This window comes from Notolabrus celidotus, chromosome 16, assembly GCF_009762535.1.
Source record: "Notolabrus celidotus isolate fNotCel1 chromosome 16, fNotCel1.pri, whole genome shotgun sequence".
Classification (NCBI taxonomy): domain Eukaryota; kingdom Metazoa; phylum Chordata; class Actinopteri; order Labriformes; family Labridae; genus Notolabrus; species Notolabrus celidotus.
The window spans coordinates 5,439,625-5,461,720 of record NC_048287.1 but is presented as its reverse complement, the minus strand read 5'-3'; the positions used below and the strand labels follow the sequence as shown (position 1 = coordinate 5,461,720).

The 22,096-nt window shown below is 40.2% G+C and overlaps 1 protein-coding gene across 5 annotated transcripts in view; it reads left to right on the top strand.

Annotated features, from left to right (window-relative positions):
* ptprua (protein tyrosine phosphatase receptor type Ua) overlaps positions 1-22,096 on the top strand; it is a 334,107-nt gene that overhangs the window by 172,132 nt on the left and 139,879 nt on the right. For all 5 annotated transcript variants that reach the window (XM_034704890.1, XM_034704892.1, XM_034704887.1 and 2 more), the window contains exons 5-7: positions 6,313-6,428; positions 15,259-15,430; positions 18,276-18,569. In XM_034704890.1, coding sequence (XP_034560781.1) covers positions 6,313-6,428; positions 15,259-15,430; positions 18,276-18,569 — 582 coding nt within the window. The remainder of the gene's footprint in view (positions 1-6,312; positions 6,429-15,258; positions 15,431-18,275; positions 18,570-22,096) is intronic.

The following is a 22,096-nucleotide window of genomic DNA, read 5'->3' as shown; positions in this document are numbered from 1 at the left end:
CAAAGACAACAATACTCCCACTTATTTGACATTTGTGTTGTTTCTCTGGAGTCCATGTTTTCATTCTGAACACGTGTTTCAATCAGAACTGATCCCTCCTGCATCAGGAATAAGAGGGAGCATTGCTAATTTAGAGAACCAACATCTCCCTCAGTCAGACAACTTTGAGACTCTAAATTTCCTTCCTTCTGTTAATGTTTAGAGGTATTAATTAAGACTCAACAGGTCACACATTCTCACTACAAGGGTTTTAGCTTTTAAATTACATTTTCCCATCACTATTGATAAAACTGATTCATCCTTTAATGACTTCTCCTCTAATTGCTGCTGTGGTTGCATCTTTAAAAGATAACTTGAAAGTGTATCCTTCTTTCCTGCTGACCAAGTAACCTGAGAAAATGGAGGTACAGGTGGTGGAGGAAAGAGAAAACTGAGCAATAAGTAAAAAGGAGGATGCAATTTCTATTAAACCAGTTGTTGTTGTGGTTACTGTGGAAACTGAGCATCAATGAAAGCAGCCTCAGGATGATAATTTTTATTTTGTCCAACACTTTGGCCTAGTAGAAACAATTTGCCCAGGGCCCATCATATTAACACCACAGCAGATATTTTTTTTTGTAATTTTGATCAATCACTAACATGATGGAGGTTATTATTTTCTCATTATGTTGTTATCTTTTTGTTTCATCCCCGGAGCAGCCTCTCCACTTCAGTGTCGGAGGTTTTAACTCACCATGTGGAGGCAGAATCTTGTTGGAACCAAAGAGCAATATTTCTGAAGAGAAACTAGAATGGTGTAAGAAGGTATCACTCACTTCAGAAGAGAAAACAACCGGTCTCAGTTAGAACGATATCCTAATCTGTTTGTCAAAAAATCAAGCATCAAAAAGATGTAGTTGTAGAATTCCACTCTTGACAATAAGAGATGTCAGGGATAAACAATATCTCATGAGCCTGGTAGTTCTACATGACTTATGGTTGAAAGTGGCTTGACCCATTTCCACATGTGATAGTTATCAAGATGCTAAAAGTCTTGTTTTTTAGCCTTTATTTTGAGTGGAATACACTACAAGTCAAAAGTTTGCACACACCTTCTCATTCAATGGTTTTTATTTATTTTAATTATTTCCAACATTGTAGATTAATACTGAAGACATCAAAACTATGAAATAATCAGGTTTTGCCATAATCTGGATTACAACAGTAGTCAAATAGAGCTATCCATTGTGTACTAACCCTACCTCTGAACAACACAACTGATGGTCTCAAACACATTAAGAAGGCAAGTCATTCTACAAATGAACTCTTGACAAGGCTCATGTTAATTAGAAACCATTCCAGGAGACCACTTCATGAAGCAGACTGAGAGAATACCAAGAGTGTGCAAAGCTGTCATGAAGGAAAAAGGGGCCTACTTTACAGAATCTAAAATATAAAACATATTCTGCTTTGTTTAACACTTTTTTAAAAATTAAATAATTCCATATATGTTCTTTCATAGTTTTGATGTCTTTGGTATTAATCTACTGTGTTTACAATCATTAAAATAAATACAAACCCTTAAATAAGAAGGTGTTTCAAAACTTTTGACTGGTAGTGTATATCAAGCCAGTTAAGGAAAGTAGCAACCTGGTCCACATTTGAACATGTAGGAAGGAAGAGTCAGATCTTATTTTTTGCTTCTTCAGGCTGTGTTTTCATCAGCATGAAATGAGGTTAGATCATGTTTAAAACTTAATAATACCCTTGATCATATTTTTAACCTAGCTTCTAATGCAATAAGTGAAGTTGACTGTTCAGAAGAAGATAATGTTTTGACTTTTAGCTAAGCTGTACATTTTGAAGGAACTGAAAACATCACCCGTTGGTTCGATGATGAAGGTGCTGACCTGGAACAAAGAAATACGTAAATATGACATGCGAGGGAGACACGATGTTAGCATTATTATGAACTATCAATAGAGTCATTTGTGAATATTCTAACCCTGCAGAATAACATCCTTCATGCTAATATGAGCCTTGTTTGCTAGCAGGCTAGCTCTCTGGTTTATTAAGAAGCTTACTTTTTGGGGGCTTTCAGCTAAATTTTAGCCACAAATTGTGTAGCTTCCAGAAAAACATGTGTTAATATGTACTGCAATTGGTGCAAACATAATTTTTATAATGTATAAGAAGTAAACAGTATCTCAAATCTACAATTTTATGCCTCATATCAAAACATTTGTTGCTGTTTGTTGCTAGCTTAAGCATGATGTAACACAATATTTGAGTCTTGACCTTTAAACACTGCATAAAGAACAATAAGCTACAATTTTGCAACCTTGCATCTAAATTAAAACTTGTGGTCTCTCTTATTTGTAGGAAGCTAAAAGTATTGGGGTTTTTTGTTATAAGCTAGGCTATATTAGTTGTATGGCTAATTTCTCAAAATGCACATCCAAAATTCTACCAGCTGGACACTGACCTGTAACTTACAACCACTTAAGTTCAAGTGCACCCTTGTTTCTAAATGATTACTGGAAGTAAGCTAGCTTTCCTTTTAACATTGTTTTCAGGAAGCTTACTTTCTTGGTTTTTAGCTAGGTCATATTAGCTTTACAAGTTGAGCCTCAAAATAACACTTGTAACCTCTTATAACTTACCTCTTAAATTCAATTGCAGCTGTGCATCCAAGTAGTTACTGGTTTTCTGTTAGTTATCCTTTTTTATGAAGCCAACTTTTTTTTGTTTTTAGCTAGGCCACATTTACTTTATAGCTTACATCTAAAAATCCTAATCCCTATAGTTTCAATTGTAATGTTAAGGATATTTACTGCTCTAACTCACCAGCTTTTATTTAATGCAAGTAAAGTAGAAGTGGTATAAATGTTTCAAATATAAACACTGAGCACCTTTTAGTTAAAGGTGTTTAAAGGTTTTTTTTCCCTGTCATAGCATTCATAAGACACTTTAGTTTGCCGTGTTTAAAATAACCTATTGAATGCTCATTTTTAAATAACACCATTGCAGTTATTTTTCTCGTTTTCTATCAATCAATTTTTATGTAGCATCAATTCACAACGTTGTCTCCATTGAGGTCCTACAAATCTTACTTCAGGACTGATTATTTGATGATTAACACACGTTCTGTAGCATCTTAACGTCTGATTTCTGCATATCATTCAAACAAAGCTGAAAATGGAAACGTGACAATAAAGATGATCAATACAACTTTGATTTCTCAGAAAAGTAGCAGATGTGAACTAGAAAATCAATGAAGCTGACAAGAGAACATGAGACTCTATTACAGAGGATGTGTCCGTCATATATAATTCAATAGTCTGTACAATATGTGATTTTGATTACTCCAGCTGGATTTAAAACATGTACGAGGCTATTTAGAAACCTACTGATTCTATTCCCTGTTGAAGTCCCCTGAGGAGTTTTCCAACTTAAGATGCTCTACAGAGCAACCTTGTGATAAGTGGGTCCCAGTATTGTTCATACTTCTTCTCCAGCCTGGATTGCCTTTTGTTGTAATAGCAATTTAACACCAGAAGGAAGGGAGAAACACTGCTCAGATGGAAATCGATTCAACCTGTTTGTTAGACCTCAGGGAAAAAAACAAAGCATCTTACGCTGGAAAAAACATTTATAAATTTAAATGTGTTTGTTCGCAAGAAAACTCCACAGGATACCCTAAACGAATTACCTGAAAGTATGGTTCACTATATCAGATTGCAGCGTGTTACGGCTCTGTGGCCGCCATATGGTGTTTCATGCATTTAAGCAAACAAATGTAAAGCTGTTTGTGTATATTGGAAGAAACTGGTCCCTAACCAACTAACTGTGAGGTGTGTCGTTTCACAGCAGAACTCAGCTCTTAGAAGAAGGAGAAGAAGCAACACATTGGAGGGAGTGTAAATCAAAACAGAAAAAAAAACAATATTTGAAAACAGATCAAGGATTGTCACCTGCCAAGAGTTTTAAAACCTGAAGACCTGAAATATCTTCAAACAAGTGCAGCCAGACCGGTGGAAACAAGATCAATTATCTAATGTTAATACTTTCTCAGTGAATGGGCTTAAAATCAGCAGCATCTGTTATAGCAGTCATCTTAAAGTAGGGCTGGGCGATATAACGATAATTATCATGATGTCATTTTTCTCAATATAAATATAACAAATGTACGATGAACCCTTAATATATCTAAACCTGCAACTACAGCCACCTAACCAATGGAAAGGTAGGGGGCGCTAGTGTGTCTTAAACGCTAGTTGTCACCCAACATTAGACAGAAGAGTTGTTGGCATGGAACAGCCAATCATATTGCAGGGTGAGAGCAAATGGCAACCTCCGCTCTCAAAATATGAAGCCCATGCGGAAGTGTTATAAACTGCAGTTCATGGAGCGTCCACTTGAGGCTGGCTGCAGAAACACCGTAGACCACATACACACCCATTCAAAGAAGACGATCTTTGCAGCAGAAATAAACATGTTTACAGCCTGGTTCAAAAGACTGCATGGGTCTACATAGTGGATTTCTCTATCGGCACACACTACGGTTCAGAAGATATTAAGATTACGAGTTTTGCCCAAATAAGGACATGACTGACAGGCGGGACAACATAGCTGTTGGCTAAGAGGCTCAAAGCCCGCCTCTTTACGTCACAATATGCCTGGTGAGTTCCGCATTTCCAATATGGCTCCCCTCGACGATTGGCTTCAAAACAGCGCTCAGGAACAGACGGGTGACGTCAAAGAGACTACGTCCATTATTTACACAGTCTATGGGTGAGAGGTAGGCGGGGCTTAAAGACGTTTGGAGTAAACACAGCAGAAAAAAGCGACTGTGACACGGAAGAATACTCAAATCCTACCAGCTCAAAGCAGGGTGAAAACATGCTCAACAAGAAAGGCCACTAAACTTCATTAGTTCAGATATTTTGGCTATTTACTGGTCTGCTCAATCCCAGATTCAAGCTAACACAGCGTCTGGTTTCTTCAACTTTCACTCAGAGGACAATATGAAAGAATGATTTGATATTTATTGTGAAAATTATCGATATCGACTGATATGAAAAACATTATTGTGATAAAATCTTTTTCAATGTCGCCCAGCTCTATCTTAAAGTAATACACCATGGCAGTCACGATGAAGAACAGCTCATTGTTCTAAAAATAATCCTGACTAAATGTGCAAAACTTGCCAAAAGAAAGAAAGGAATCTCTGGTAAATACATGTTTTGACTAATTTATTCCTCACTCAGTTTCTATCTTGCAGATGTAACAGGATTGTGCATCAGCTCATATGACTCATACATTGTTCTTCAGTAATAAGAAGCATTATTCCTTTATGCTGTTCATCTAGATGCACACAGCTGTGATGTAGGATTGACAGTTACACTGAAAATGCTGTTTGTTCACTCTTGATCCTCCAAGATATTAAATGTTTAGAATAAGAAGTTCAGATATTTAACATGCAGGTTTGACTTGAGAGTGTTGATCTAATAGCCTTATGCAGACTCTAGTTACACAGACACGGCTTTAAAAAATCCCTCTAACAAGATGTAATATCTGATTAAAGTCATAGAGGATAAAAAGGTTTAAACTAGCAAATAGCTCTGACATGAAAAGGAAAATGTTATTAGACAAAGAAATAAGCACATGTCGCCTTTATTAGAAGATGTTTAACTTTAATAAGATTTCACTTTTTCCACATTTCCTATGCAAGCCTTCATGTGAGCGCTGGTGCAGCAGTCTGCCTGCAGTACAGCCATTTGTAAAACTAACCCAATTCTGCATCTTAGCTTTAGCTGTTTCATATTTTATGAAATGTATTAGTAATAAGGAAAAACACAGAATTGGGATTCACTTGATAAGAGCTGGATTTAGGATGTTTCTGATAAGTGCTAGGGGAAGTATTTCATGCTAATGGAGTCTGTGTGTTATCGCAGGCAGCTGTGTGTGTGTCACACTGAATAGAGAGCGAGTGGACGTCTGCCTGTGTGCTTTAATGAGTTATTCAAACTCATGCAGCCTTTCTTCATACATGTGGTTGATATTTAAAAAAGAAGTGTATGATTCATAAGATGTGTTTGTAGGCCATGCATATATACTGTGTTATATGTTTATTATACATGACTGATCTGTGTGTTAGTATTTATATACCCAGGCCTAGATGTGCTGGTATTGTACAAGCCCTGAATAAATTACAAGTCACATCTGTGTGCTTAATATATTTAGACAGTGACGCCGGGCTCCAGATGTGCCACTTTCCTCACAGTGTGTTTGTTTGTGTGTTTGTGCGCCTTGTGTGTCCTCCTTCCACAGACAAGGTGCCTCATTTCTCTCGGCTGGGTGACGTGGAGGTGAACGCGGGGCAGAATGCTTCGTTCCAGTGTGTCGCCACGGGCAAAGTTTCTGAGTCTGAGCCCTTCCTCCTGGAGGTGAGAAGAAGTTGTTTTTATTAACTTTGCTCAACACTCAAGCCAACAGCCCCTGGATAGCTGAAAGAGAAGGTGACTGGAAGAGGAAGGAGAAACATACAGGATTAAGACACACACATTTACATGTTACACATTTAGCTGAAAGTCATAGAGTATGTTAATGTGGATGCACCACTGCCGGCCATTCTCTGATTAAACAGAGTCATCTTCAGGCAGCAGGTTACATCATCCTTCAAACCAGGAGGAGAACTTCCTTTATTCTTATTTCACATATTTAAGAGTTAGGGATGTAAATTTCAAGTATTTTCCGTCATCTATCTTTGTAAATGTTTAACAATCAATTACCAATTAATCATTAAAAAACGAAGACGTTTTCCGTCAAAAACAATGCCAAATGTGTTTTTTCCCCTGAATCAAATTTTCCTTCACGACAGTGTATATAACTGACAGTATTGAATATCTACGGATCGTATTGAGGCGTTCAAAACTTTAAACACACTGAATATCAACGTGTGGAGCAGGCTCATAATCTCTGCACACATACAGTCATAAAAGTGAAGGCTCAGACTTCAACAAGGGAACTGAACAGAGACATATTTCAGACTCACAGTGTCCAGTTTTCTGTATTCTTGTTCTTATTGAGAAAAATAAGCATATGAAAATGGTCAGGTGTGAGCTGGGAGCACAACCGGGTCATAATCAGTCCGGCGGCAGAGATAAAAAAAGCGCTCGTGGAGACCTGTCACTCAGCCTTGTCCCCAGGCTGAGCGCAACACCTTAAGCTGATTCACATCGAAACATGCTTTATACTTAAAACATCTCCCTGATAGTTGAACCAAATATGAGCCCACATGATGTTTGTTCCACATGATAGAAAATCAAAAACAAAAAACATGTTTGAGTAAGTTCTTAACAATCAATTAATCCATACTCAATTCATTGTTGACATCCCTACTTTAAAACAGAAACAGAAGTCATCATATTCTAGCTCTACCCCTTTCATCCACTCTCTGATTTTTCTCGTTATAGTTTGTACCAGTGTTTGAGTAGTTACTGCTCAAACACTCATCTTTAATAACCAGAAGGGGGCACCTTCATACTCTCAGTTTAAAATGTGCTGAACACAGACAAGGGTCAGAACTCTGATGTTAAAAATGAAGCCTAGGCTGGTGGCCTAACGGTCTAAGCGCCCCACATACAGAGGCTATGGTCCTCATCGCAGAGGTCGCAGGTTCGATTCCAACCTTGACCATTTACTGCATGTCCTCCCCATCTCTCTGCCCCCCACATTCCTGTCTCTCCTCAGCTGTCCTATCCATAAAGGCAAAATGCCCAAAAAATATAACTTAAAAAAAAAATAAAAATGAAGCCAACGAGGAGGTGCTAAAATTCTGCAGTTTCTTGAGTGTCCACTTGAGGCTGGCTCCAAAAGCTGAGGAAGTCCCATTAGAGCCCATGTTAAAATGTCACTTTTACAGCAGAATTAAACAATGTTACAATAAAATAGTTCATTACTCATTATTCATTATTTAAAAAGCTCATTTCTGTATTCTGACACACAAACAAACTGTATGGGGAATTATTTGTTGTAACTTTGTAGTCATTAAAGGATGCTATTTGATCAATTTTTACCAAGCCATACATCTTCTAAAATGCTGACATCAAAATAGTCTTTTACATTCAAATCAGGTGCAAATTCAAAAACGCTTGTGGAGACCTGACACTCAGCCACAGCCCCCAGCTGAGCATCTCCGCTGTGTGCAACACCTTCAGTCAGCTGATTCACATCCAAACATGCTTTAAACTTAATATATATGAGACCACATGATGTTTGTTCCACGTGATATACAATGTGTAAGTTCTTAACAATCAATTAATCGATACTGGATTAATTGTTGAAACCCTAATTAGAGTATAAATAACTGAAAAATACAAAACGTATAGAATCGCTGTAAAACAAGCTGTCATGGCTGCAGCAGCGTTACCTGTCAGCACTATGGCACCTGAATGAAGTAGCTAGTAAGTTTTAAGGAGGGTTTCCCATCTACCATCCCTATCATCTTCCAGTAAGCACATGTTCGGGTGATTTTCATCCAATGTTAGTAATTGAGAGTAATGAGGAATAGGTGGCCCAAAGAACTAGTACCAAGCTCCTATATTTAAAAAAAAAATCATTTATTATCATTAAAGATTCCCTAATTTTTCAATAATTTTTGAGCATTTTTATAGGGTCCCACCATGATATTTTTTTTGCATTTTATGAGACATTTTATTCTGGGAAATACAAGAGGAGTACTTCAATTTGCAATACATTTTTGTACTATGATATATTTAGATGTGAGGTATCTGTTATCAGGTATATTATATCAGGTAAAATATGCCTGATGTTAGTAATGGTGTTACTAGCTGGTACGTTAGTGTTCTAGGGTTAACCCTGTCCTTTTTATGCTCACACTGTGCTTCATTTGAGCTTACGTATAGCTGGTGCAACCCACTGAGAGACCCATGAGCAGCAACCTGCTAGAGATGCTCCAAGTCGTGATGTCTTTTGATTCAATGTTGCAAAAACGGACTTGAAACATCACTACCAGTATAACGGTCAATAATACCATTACTGTTTTATTAGCTTCTTTTGTAACTACACTTATCATACCTTTATTTCTTCAGTATGGATTTCTTTGCTGTTACTCTTACCCTGTGCTGTAATGTTGTAGCAGAATCTCCTTTGGAATTAATAAAGTCCTTCCTTATCTTATCTCATCTGAAGAGCACAGTTTTTTGTCATCAGGGTTTGGTGTCTTTGAGGAGAGCAGTTTAACGGCTTCTTCTGGTTTTCCTAAAAGCATCTTGCTCCTTGAACACAAAGTCTGTCTCTGTAGAGATGCTTTTTTAGTGTTTTCAGACACTTATTAATGAATATTAATCGGAGCCTGTCAGCTGAAAAAGAAGCACTTTTAGTGGATATTAATTGCAGCCCTGTTGGCTCCTATAGGACTGCCAGCTGTAGCACTCATGTGGCTCTATTCCAAAGCTTCTCCTAGTTTACAGCTAAAAATAATAAGACCAGGTTTCAAATAACTGCACCGGCATGATTGTTTAAGAAACTATTTTTGTGTACAGACAATGTTCCTCCAGCAAGGGTCTTTCATTAACACATTCTTAAACAGACTGAAGCCATAAAGCCAAAGCAGACCTTGCTTTACTTCCTTTAAGACAAAACCACGTCGGTCTGAGAGGCGAGAACGCTCTGATTAAATCAGCACTTTGAACACGTTCATTACAATATTTCTGAAGTGGTCACGAGCAGGTTCCAAAGAGGTGCTTTAAGTGCTTCTTCACCTTTAATGTTGACACGTTTGCTTGTTTCATGTCATGCTCAATAACACTTGACAAAGATTGGCTGTTGTTGAGATTGAATTAGAGCTCCTCTGCCTCGCAGCAGGAAATAGAGGTTATTGACGGACACGTGTCTCCAGGGGTCTTCTCTTTTGAAGGACATCTCAAAATTTAAACTTCACAACTACATTTTAAAAATGTTTAGTTTGGTGTTTTTTAAATTTATATTATTACTAATCTTTAAGTAAGTATGTGAGTTATTTATGTCGTATTTTTCCTTAAATTAATCAGAATCAGAAATACTTTATTTATCCCATGGGGGGGATTCAGTCATTACAGTTGCTCTATACACAATAAGTTATACAAATACAATAATAAGCTATGTAGAAAATAAACGAACAATACAAGAACAAATCCTTTATCAGAGAACTTTGGGGAGTGTAAAAATCATCTTAAAGACTGCATAAGTAGGATACAAGAACACGTGATCCTCATGTGAATGAGGCTTGGTGAAAGGACTACTTTACCCTGAACTAAAAGGTTCCTGTGCCCCCATTTTTGTCTGCATTTTGACCGCAGGCTGAAGTCTCATGTAGATTGTGCAAATAAGGCCAGTGAAGTATGGAGAAAAAACAAAGTAAATGCACTACACCACCAGACCAGTAGAGGGCAGTAATACAAAGACAAATGCCATTCATCACAGATGACACCATAGAAGCAGACGGACAGGCAGGTATCAGTATGAGCAACACAACAGTTAGCCTGTTAGCATGAAGAGACTCAGCTGGTGCTGTTTTAGATGGTGCTATATTTCATCACAGATGGATTCACTGAATCAACACGTGAGAGGAGATAAGCACGAGTGGCAAAGACGTTTCAACACGGCTTTAAAATCCTTTTGAACTCAAAGAGCCGTGGCAGAGATGGGCCGGTGTTTTGGTTTAAACAGCGACCCTGTTAACTGGAGACTTTCAGCCGGATGCATCCCTCATAAACGTCTTTAGACGATCATTAAATATCTGATGAGGATATTTTGAAATCTTAATAAAAACTAAACTAGTTTGCATTCCCAGGAACTCCCTCTGTGTTTCAACAGCTGTGTAAACTTCACAAACACTGACACGTTCAGCTGAAGGTCTCCAGTTTACAGGGTCACCTTTAAAACCGTAACACCGGGAGAGACGCATTCAGAGAAGGACAGAGAGAAGACTACTGCTACAAGCTGCTAAATCAAGAGAATCACAGCTTCTTCTTTTGAAAAGTACACACACATACAAAAAATATAGAACAAATAAAAACTAATGAAAGAAAGAGAAATCAAGTGAATCACAGATGTGTGTGATGTTATTGTGTACGGCGGGCGGAATAGAAATACTGCGGTTAATCTACCAATCAGACACGTTCAGCATTGCAGGCCCTGCCCCCTGAAAGTCCCGGAACCTTTGAAAAGTACTACCCCCCTAGCAGGGGCTTTTTAGGGGGGAGATTATCTACCCCTGAACTAAATTTAGACCCTGGGTCCACTGGTCGAAACACACGTAGTTCAGGGGTAAAGTCCCTGCGGCTGAAAAACGACTATAACCTGACTTATTCCACCTTGCAGCGTTTCCTGCTCTGTGGTGTTTTTGACTGGATGTTATACAGTAAACATAATGCTGTGTTGAGGAAAACTTAAATATCAGAACCAGAGACTCTTTAGAGAAACATTTATAGAGATAAACAGGAAGAAAACAAACTTTAACAGCCTTATTTTGCACGCACTGGACTCCTAATGGCACACTTGTGTTGTTTTCCAGTCCCTACATCAACTCTTTATACACAGTTCATGCAAAGTGAAACACTGACTCACCTGGACTTACCTCCTCTGGCCCGATGATGAACTGTATAATAGATGTTAACGTTTGTAGCGGCCATTATCTTAACAGTCTGTGTAATTCCAGTGATTTTATTGTAATTGGATGAATAATGCAGTAAGTTTGTGACTCTGAGTTTGTGTTTTAATGTTTTTGTTGTTGCAGTGTAATGAGTCATTTGAGGCTTTGGGAAGATTATGAAGTTTGTGCCTCTGCTTTTTGTAGCTTTTGATTGTTATGGCATTTAGTTTACTAAAGCCCCTGAAGTCATTCCGCTCATCCTCTGCCTGAAAATAGTTTCAATTTTCTTAGTTTGAATATGTGCTAATATTAGTCTTCAAAAATCCATTCCTGATTTCCTCCTCTCTTCTCTGGCCTTGATGCCTGCACATCTAAGTGCTTTTGAAATGATGGCAGCGGGGAGAAGGCGCCTTGCAAATGAGATCTCACTCTACTTGGTGATCCATCCCTTGTGTTTCCTCCCCGATTCTTATTTCACACACCCCTCTCCCTCATCTCTGAATTGAGGCCTTTGAAGATCACTGGCATGTGAAAGAGCCATTTTTATCAGTGTGAGAGTTTCAACTTTGTTGACGGAGCTACACACTCACATACGCACAGAGAGCCTCGAACAAACAATACAAGGCCTGTGTTTTGTAATTTGACAGTACACTACTGTGAACTTCCTGCACGAGTCAACACCGACTCCAGCTCCTCCCTTACTTTTCTCATTAAGACAAAAATACCTGGTAAGAGCAGAAAATAGAGATATATCACAAACCATTACTGCCGTGTGTTCCTCCATTTGTTGTTTGGGGCCTGTTTGATCATCAGCACCGACTCTGCTAATTGCTTCTTTCTCTTTGATCTCCCTGCCGCTGTGGAGGTCCTCTCTGGACCAGTCTGCAGCCGCTCTTCATCACTCTTTCTTCTATTTAGGTAGTCCAAACAAATTGTTAGCATAATGTTTCTTAATCAATTAACATCAAATTTCTTCCGCTGTCCTCTGGCCCACATTGCAGAGAGACTGCCTCAGATGCTATTTACATCTTTAACATCGACGTGTTGGGAGTCCAAACCTAATTTAGTCACCTTAATTAAGGAGCGGTGCAGGCTCGTCAGAGAGGGACAGAAGCTGTATCAGCTGATGGAGGCTCTTATTTGCTTCCTTGTAGAAGTTTCAAAGAGACTAATGTCAGAAAAAGTCAAGCGGCAACCTCCGATCTCAAAATATGAAGCCCATGCGGAAGTGTTATAAACTGCAGTTCATCGAGCATCCGCTTGAGGCTGGCTGCAGAAACACCAGAAACCACATAGACACCCATTCAAAGAAGATGATCTTTACAGCAGAACTAAACATGTTTACAGCCTGGTTCAAAAAATGGCTTGGGTCTACATAGATAATTTCTCTATTGGCATACACTGTAAGGGGGTGACTTTTTTAATAATGCGCCAGTTCAGAAGATATTACACTTAGGAGTTTTTGCCCAAATAAGGACATGACTAACTTGACTGACAGGCGGGAACACATAGCTGTTGGCTAGGAGGCTCAAACCTCGCCTCTTTACATCACACTAAGGCTGTTTTTGAAACGACCTGCTACATACTACCTACAAATGTAGTAGGCAGTACCTACTGCCTACTACATTTGTAGGTAGTATGTAGCAGGTCGTTTTTGCTTAGTCAAATCTGATTCATCAGATTTTGCCCATAGTCGACGAATAGTGGAATGTTTGTTGTTTTTCCTTATTGACCCAAAGTCTGCATGATGGTGACCGCATGACAATATTACGCATAACCCTTTACAATTAAGAGACTCTTAGCTTAAAGTAAAAGGGACAACAGAATATTATAAGTATAAAACTTAGATTTTTTAAATCTATATTGCAAAAACAACGAGATGATGGAGAGAAAACTCAAATAAGGCCACCATCCGTTAAACATGGAACAACGTGCCATTATAGAGTAAGGAATCAGGAGATATTTAAACAGTGTTCACACAGCGGAGAGCAGCGCTGCGGAGGGTAGTTTGTCCAACTTAAGGCTAAACATTTGTATAATGTTCAAAATCAAACCTGAACCAGCTAAAGGGTTTTTAAATCTCTTAACAGAACCTTTTAAAACAGTCTTTCATCACGTCTTTGTCCGCGTGAGTCTTTTCAAATTGTACGTGAGGAAAACCATCGTGTGTACGGGCAGAAGTGCGCTCCTTGCTTTGTCAACTGTAAATTCTGTCTTTGAGAATATCCTCTCTGATGGCGTGGAGGTGGATGGGATGCTGTGGATTGTTTTTGAGGCTTCGGACAGCTTTGGGTATCCCTCCTGGTTCTTTTGGCCCCGTACAGTTTTTGTGTGGTCTGGTAATCCTTGATCTCACAGCCCTCTTCATGAAGCTGCTCCTCATCTTCATCACTATTTTTTAGGATCAACTGAAGTTTTATTTGACATTTTGAGCTACCATGAACGTAGAAAGATTTAAAGACCAGCTGAGGTACGTCTGCTCCACAGGTCCCCGCTAAATGGGAGAGTCCACCTTTAATTACTAGGGAGCTGTTCTCAGAATTACATTAAATAAGTTTATATTTATATCAAAATAGGCTATATGAGACACTATTTTTACGGGAAACAGGAAAATAATGTAAAATTAGACATTGAGCACCCCCATGGTTTGAATGGAATGATCCACGTTTCATATGCAAATATTCGACTATGAGATTGGCAGTCGACTAAGGCTCGTTAGAACGAATCGTCGAATATTCGACTATTGGGGTCACCCCTAGAGAACAGCCTAAGTTAGGTTGAGCTCAACATTTCCAATTTGGCTCCTGCCGACGATTGGCTTCAAAACAGTGCTCAGGAACAGATGGGTGACTTCACGGATACTAAGTCCATTATTTATAGGGTCTATGGAAAAAGTCTACATATGATATTCTGAGGAGTTACTTCAAAACAGATGTTGAAAATAAAATTAGAAAGTAGCAAACACACTTAAGAAGTCCTCGGAGCTCGTACGAAAGCGGAAAACAGATTATGTTGAAACAAAAACAGAACGTTAAAATGGATTAACATCTGTAGCTTTAGGCAGTCGCACCCAGCCACTGTACATCTAATTCCATGTTTCCTCGCAGCCGCTCCTCCCAAACCAATTCAAACATGCAGCTGTCAAACCCACTTAGTAGTAAAAAGCGTAAGCAGGGGACAGTTTACATAATAATCTGCTCATTCTGTGTGAGAGCTGCATATATTGTGACTCGCACCTGGAGCAGCTCATTGCAAGCCTTGGCCTCTGATTTCCTATTTCACTGCTTGAGCCAATTGCCCGAGTGCCTGAAGCGCTCACACATTAGCGAGGCGAGAGATGAAGAGATGTCAGCTTGAGCGTCCGTGCTGCAAACAGCCGCCCGGGAGGCCTGTGTCACCACCCTCACCAGCGAAAACACCATTGTTAGCAGTGACATTTATCACGCATTTATTATCCTGCCATCCCATGAAGCTAATTCCAGCCCTCCTTTGTCTTTCTGTCTGCTTCTCAGCCTGACGCCTGGCTTTAATCACTTGAATAGACTTTGGGTAAACATGTGTGGTTGGGTTGCTGTGCTCATGACTCACTTCTCTCTGTGTGCTCTTTGTGTGGCTGTCAGCGGAGAACCGGCATGCTGCTGGACACTCCCATGCTGTCTCGGTTGAGCCACAAACGGCTGATGGCCACTTTCCAGGTGGAGGCTCAGCGAGGGGAGCAGGACCTCTACCGCTGCATCACGCTGTCCCCGAGGGGCGCCACTGTCTCCAACTTTGGAGAACTAATCGTCAGAGGTAAGCTAGATGTAGCTGCTAATAGAATTATCATTACTTCATCAGCTGTCCTTTGAAAGAGATTATATGGTAAACCAAACCTTAACTGACCCAACCTAACCCTAAAACCTAACCCTAAAGTCCTATGCCCTAACCCTAATCCTTAACCTAACCCTTCCTAACCCTAAACCCTAACTCTAAAGCCCTAAGTCTAACCCAGCCCTAACCCTAAAGTCCTATGCCCTAACCCTAACCCTAAACCTAATCCTAAACCTAACCCTTCCTAACCCTAAACCCTAACTCTAAAGCCTTAAGTCTAACCCTAAACCCTAACCCTAAAGCCCTAAGCCTAACCCTAAACCCTAAACCTAACCCTAAACCTAACCCTAACCCTAAACCCCAACCCTAAAGCCCTAAGCCCTAACTCTAACCTAACCCAACCTAAACCCCAACCCTAAAGCCCTAAGCCCTAACCCTAACCCTTACCTAACCCTAAAGCCATAAGCCCTAAGCCTAATCCTCCCTAACCCCAAACCTAACCCTAACCCCTAACCCTGAAGCCCTAAGCCCTAACCCTAAAGCCCTAAACCCTAACCCTAAAGCCCTAAACCCTAACTCTAACCTAACCCAATCTAAACCCCAACCCTAAAGCCCTAAGCCCTAACCCTAAACCTAACCCATACCTAACCCTAAAGCCATAAACCCTAACCCTAAGCCCTGAGCCTTAAACCCTAACCCTAACCCTAAGCCTTAAGCCCTAAGCCCTAAACCCTAACCTCAAATAAATTGAAATGAGGTTTGGATTTCATCATTAAAGCAGAAACAGGAGCAGCAATTACCCTGCATCTCTCTGGATCATGCAGAGTAGACTCATTCAAACTTACAAACACAGGACTCCAAATAACACGGTATGGCTTACTATCAGCCAGCAGCTTTTTGAAGCATCAGGTTTGTATCTAACGTCCAGTGAAATGTCAATCAGCGTTAAACCCGGAACTTATATTTATTCTGATGGATTCCACCTTTCCATTCAAAACAGCAAAGCCACAAATTAACACAAACAAACCAACAAAAAGCGGCAGCAGTCAACCGGAAGCTATCATTTTCTGTAAGGTCAAAAAGTTGGAACGTCTGTGCAGCTCCAGTTCTCGCTCAGGAAGAGAACTGGAGCTGCACTGATTTGACACTTGACGTGCGTCATCGTCCACAATCAGCTGACAAACGTACCTCCCCATTTGGTGGTCTATTCAGCTGACAGATTTCCGGTCTGTGCCTCTGCTCTGGTGCTGCGCTCAAACTCTCCCCAGCATGCAAAGGCTGCAGGATGCGACTGCACAGGTTTTATGACGTCTTTCCTTAAAATTCTGCATGTGAAATAAATCTGAGACACCAAACACAAAACATGCTCAGCTACTGCTCACACATAAAACTTCATTTGTCTGACTGAACTGTTTTAGAGTCTGGCAGCTTTGAAGAGAGCAATTTATCAACAAAAAGCTCCCCAAAATAAAATGCTTTATCTTTGAACAGTACTTGAAATAAAAAAACGGCAACTTGAGTGCAGCAAGACTTTATTTCTATTTGATTGGACACATTCATCTGTAAAAAAAAAATGTAGAGGTCAATATCTCAGTTCAATATCTGATAAAGAAATGAAGCATACATAATACATCAAGTAAATCAACAATCATTTACAATTTATATTGTTTGTTGTTTAGTGATATAATGAATCAAGTTATAAAACGCTCTGTGGGCAGGTGTAATCCCTGTGTATTGTCTGCAGCTCACGATCCCCTCTGCACACACACACGCGCACACACACAATATCATGCAGTGAATTAATGTGATGTTTACTGGGTTGATAAGGGTTACATTATCCATCAAACCCTTTTTTATGTGCACAGAGGACAGAATTAGTTATACAATTATTTATGCAAATAAGCTCTTATTCAGCATCATTAGTGTGAAAATGAAGAATTTAATGCTTTGAGAGTCTCTCTCTCTCTCTCTCTCTCTCTCTCTCTCTCTCTCTCTCTCTCTCTCTCTCTCTCTCTCTCTCTCTCTCTCTCTCTCTACTCTTGGTCCTGATGTAATTGAAGCATTTTTTATGACTCAGTGCTCAGGCAGAGCAAAAAATTTTATTGAAACTGGAAACAGAAAAGAGAAAGGCAGTGACATAAATCCTTGACCTCTCCTCTGCCAGAATGTCTCCCCTCTTCTCCTTGTGTATTAACAGATTCCGTCTTTGTTTTTTGAGGACAGATTACATATCTGTCTTCCAGTTGTTTCTAAGTGAAATCTCTCAAAATTAAAGCTGGGGTTGGTAGTCAGATTTAGATACACTTTTTGTTATACTGGTTAAAATTATCTTTATGTCCTGATGGCAATCAATACATAATGTGTTCTTCAGCCGGAGTAAACCTGGGAAACACCAACCAATCCCTGCCATCAGGAGCCAAATGATGAAACCAATCAAATCCTGTCCTGCCGTTCTGCCCGCCTCCTGCAAAGCGTACATTTCATGGTTTTTTTTTGTTTTTAACTTTCACTATGAGAATGTTTTGGTGTTTTCTTACTGCTGAGTGAGACATGAGTTGAGGTAGTGCAAAACACAAACCATGTGCTGAGGACCGGTTTGGAATCAGTCACCATCATATGGTCGTGAATCAGCGGCGCTCCTGCATGTGAGCGGGGGCGTCGTTTTGAAGGAGCTCCAGTGGGAGGGGTTAGATGGAGTCTTGAGGAAATGCTGCATTCAAATTCATGCTAGTTTTCCGTGACTTCCAACCCTAGCTTTAAAACATAAAACTGGACTCTAACAGGATTTCTTTCAGACATTACAATGACGTGTTGTTATTTATTGCAGTCCCCCCAACACCAATCGCCCCACCTCAGCTCCTGCGGGCAGGCCCCACCTACCTGATCATCCAGCTCAACACCAACTCCATCGTCGGGGACGGGCCGGTCATAAGGCGGGAGATCCAGTACCGGGCCAGCCAGTCCATGTGGACTGAGACTCACGGTGTGGGCTCGCTCACCTATAAAGTTTGGCACCTGGAGCCAGACACAGAGTATCGCATCAGCGTCCTGCTCACCCGGCCGGGGGAGGGGGGCACAGGAGCACCCGGGCCCCCGCTGATCAGCAGGACCAAGTGTGCAGGTAAATCAGATACAGCCCAGAGTCTCCTACATACCTTAAAGTGATATTTAAGTTACAGTACTTATACAACAAAACCATTAAAACACACACTGGGTGGCCGAGTGAGAGCTAAAGCAAACGATTACATCAACTATTTATTTATCTGTGCAACGACTTTCTGCAGGAATCATTACATCTTTAAGTAAATGAATGTCTGAATGTGTTTTTCAAGACTCAAGGTGACATCTTGAAAATGATTATTATGTCTCACCAACCCTCCAAAGTTCAACAGTATTCCATTGAGAATAAAATAAATCAATTAAAAGCAGCAAATCCTCCGATTCAAGAAGCTGGAGACAGTTTTACTAAAGAAATGGCTTAACCTCTTGAACCCAATCAGCACAATGTGCCTCAGAAGACTCATAAGTCCCTCTAACTTATCATTTCACACACTATTTGCTTCAGCGCTGCTTCTTCATGCGATAGCTGTGTTTGTTTTCTTTATGTCCATGTATACAGTATAGGAAGTTACCGCTCATAGCTAATGCTGCATGACTTTTAATTTGGACGAGTTGCTCAAACTAAAGACAAAATCTGAACCACTCACTGAGTCTGATGAAGCATTTTCATCACTCAAACATTTTGGATAATGAGACAGAACAGAAGATTGAGGGAGTTTTAGGGTTGTACGTAATCCAACAGCATGGTGCTAAATTCTGTTCACACAGTCATGGTCCCCAGAGGTAGAACTGAACAGCTTTGTTGTTTACTTTTCCACCACTGTGACGTTAACTTATGCTCTAAGTGAATTAATTTAAATAATTATTGGATGGATTGCCAGAATATTGGCTTTGACATTGACGTCCCCTCTTTATGTTTCAGTTTTTCATCATTTCTTTGTCATTACGGCCAAATTCCACCAGATCCGTGTCCAGTCCGTCTCTGATCCGTCACAGCACAGGATCTGCTAGGTTTCTATTCTAGGCAATGTGTTAACTTCCACTGGATCCGCTCCATTGCGTTCCGGCTGCGCCTCTGATCCGGCAGGTCAGAGCCCTCCGGATCAGATACACAAGACTTCTATTTTTGCCGGATGCCGGAGCACAACGCATCAATCTCAACAGAGCAGATGGAGCGGAACAGGAAGTCAGGCACCAAAACAAAATGAAAACATCCGGTTAATTTTCAGAATAAAACACTCTGTGTTATCACCAGATCGTATTTCACTTAACTACAACAACAAACCGTCATGATGAGCGGAGCCAGGCCTGGAGTCAACAGGTCAGAGGTTTTCAGAGGACCAGAAAGACAACATGATTGAGGAGAGGAGGAGGAGAATCCTTGATTCAGTGATTACTGCAGGAAAACCTCAGTCACATGACTCCAGCTGTCCGGTGGTCCTGCTCCATGCTGCGTTCTGAAAACACAACCGGTGGGTGTCGGCTGACGAGAGAGCACAGAGCTGGACCAGACACTGATCTGGTGGAAGTCCTGGGTTAGTCATCCAAACTTTATGTTAAAACCTGCGAAACTAAAAACATTCCATCAGCTCAGCTACACTTTTCTAAAGCTTATTAAGAAAGATGAAAATGCTTCATCGCTAAACTCAAATAGTGATTGTGATAAACACATTTACTTAGCATTGGTGTTAGCATTTAGCCCCCCTCACTACAGCAGGCACTGGCTCACAAAGACTCCTACATAGATCACGGCTGCTGGAAACACCTGAAACAATTAAAATTGGATTAAGTTTTTATTCCCTATCACATTTTCCTCTGGCTTGCTCAGTACCATTCATATGCAATTAATTGCACTTCTGAGTCATAGCATGCCTAGCTAAGACTGAGTGATAATGCCAGAGGCTGTCAATAAAGGAGATGGAAGCTGAGCAAACCAGCGGGGGAGCAAATACAACTTGCCACAGGATATTTCTATTTGCATAATCCTTCTTAATCGATCCAAAATTGATTTTAGGGTTGTGAAGCATTGGAAGATGCCCCAAATATGTCATGAGAATAAGCCTTAACAGAAATGCAGACACTTGGGGACCATTTATATTGACTCAGTTAATTAGATAAATACCAAGTATAAAGCAATACCACTCTTGTTCTTAGCTGTGCACAGAAAGCAGAATGGTGCAGGTAACTTGTGGTAATTTGTTGTGATACAAGGGTGTGATGGAAATAGATGACAGAAAAAGGAGCAGTGAAGCACCTGGTGATTCCTAGAGTTCAAAGACAGAGAGAATCCTGTTTCAGGAGGTATTCCTGCCCTGATGTGAGATTCACCTGAGCTCTGAGTTGTATCAAACTCCTTTGATGCATCAGTTGTAGTTTGCCTGCAGCAACTGAGAACAAATGATGTGTTTGTTGTCAGTGCAGCTCCGAAGTTGTCTGATGCTTTCTATTTATCCCGGGCTTAACTGTACTAAAAACACATATTTATGCAAGGAAGAGACGGCTGCTTTCGTGTAAAGTGATTACAGCGAGAAAGGTGGTGAGAGATTTCTGGGGTGCTACTATAGAAAGGCTGTGATGAATAATCCATCAGATAACATTCATGTGGATGAAACTTCCATCAGTCGCTGAGGTTCAGTCTTTAGGTTTGGACTAGGGATGTTAACAACCGAGTATGGATTCATTGATTGTTAAGAACTTACTCAAACACATTTTTTTGTTTGGATTTTCTATCACGTGGAACAAACATCATGTGGTCTCATATTTGGTTCAGCTATCAGGGAGGTGTTTTACGTTTAAAGCATGTTTCGATGTGAATCAGCTGATTACGGAGACGCTCAGCTGGGGGCTGACAGGTCTCCATGAGACCTTTTTTTCTTCCGCCGCCGGACTGATTATGACCCGGTTGCTCTCCCGGCTGACACCTGACCGCGTTCACATGCTTCTTTTTCTCAATAAGAACGAGTTGGCAGAAAACTGGACACTGTGAGTCTGAAATATGTTTCTGTTCAGTTCCCTTGTTGAACTCTGAGCCTCCACTTTCATGACTGTATGTCCACAGAGATTATGAGCCTGCTCCACACGTTGATATTCAGCGTGTTTAACATTTTGAACACCTCAATAGATATCAATATCTCAGGTAGATATAGACACCGTAGATATTCAATACTGTCAGTTGTATACATTGTGTCGTGAAGGGAAATTTGATTCAGGGGAAAAAACGCATTTGGCATTGTTTCTGACATGGAAAATACTTGAAATTCACATCCCTAGTTTGGAATGGAGTTCAAAGAAACAACTTTTTGATGAACTTCTTTAAAGATGTTTGTGACATTTAAAAAACCACATGGAAAACAACTGAACCACAAAAGAACTGCTCTTACATTAACTGAAGGTTCATAGTTGAAGCAGTTTGATGGATCAGACTGAACTCTCCTGCTGCAGAAAGTTTAGTTGAAGAGATGTTTGAGGTTCTCATGTCACGCTCACTGATGATGACAGGGTCCGCTCCCCACTACTCATCCGTGTTTCAGCCACTGTGCTGCTCATCCGGTTGTAAAAGGCACCCCGCCACTCTGTCAAGTAGACGGC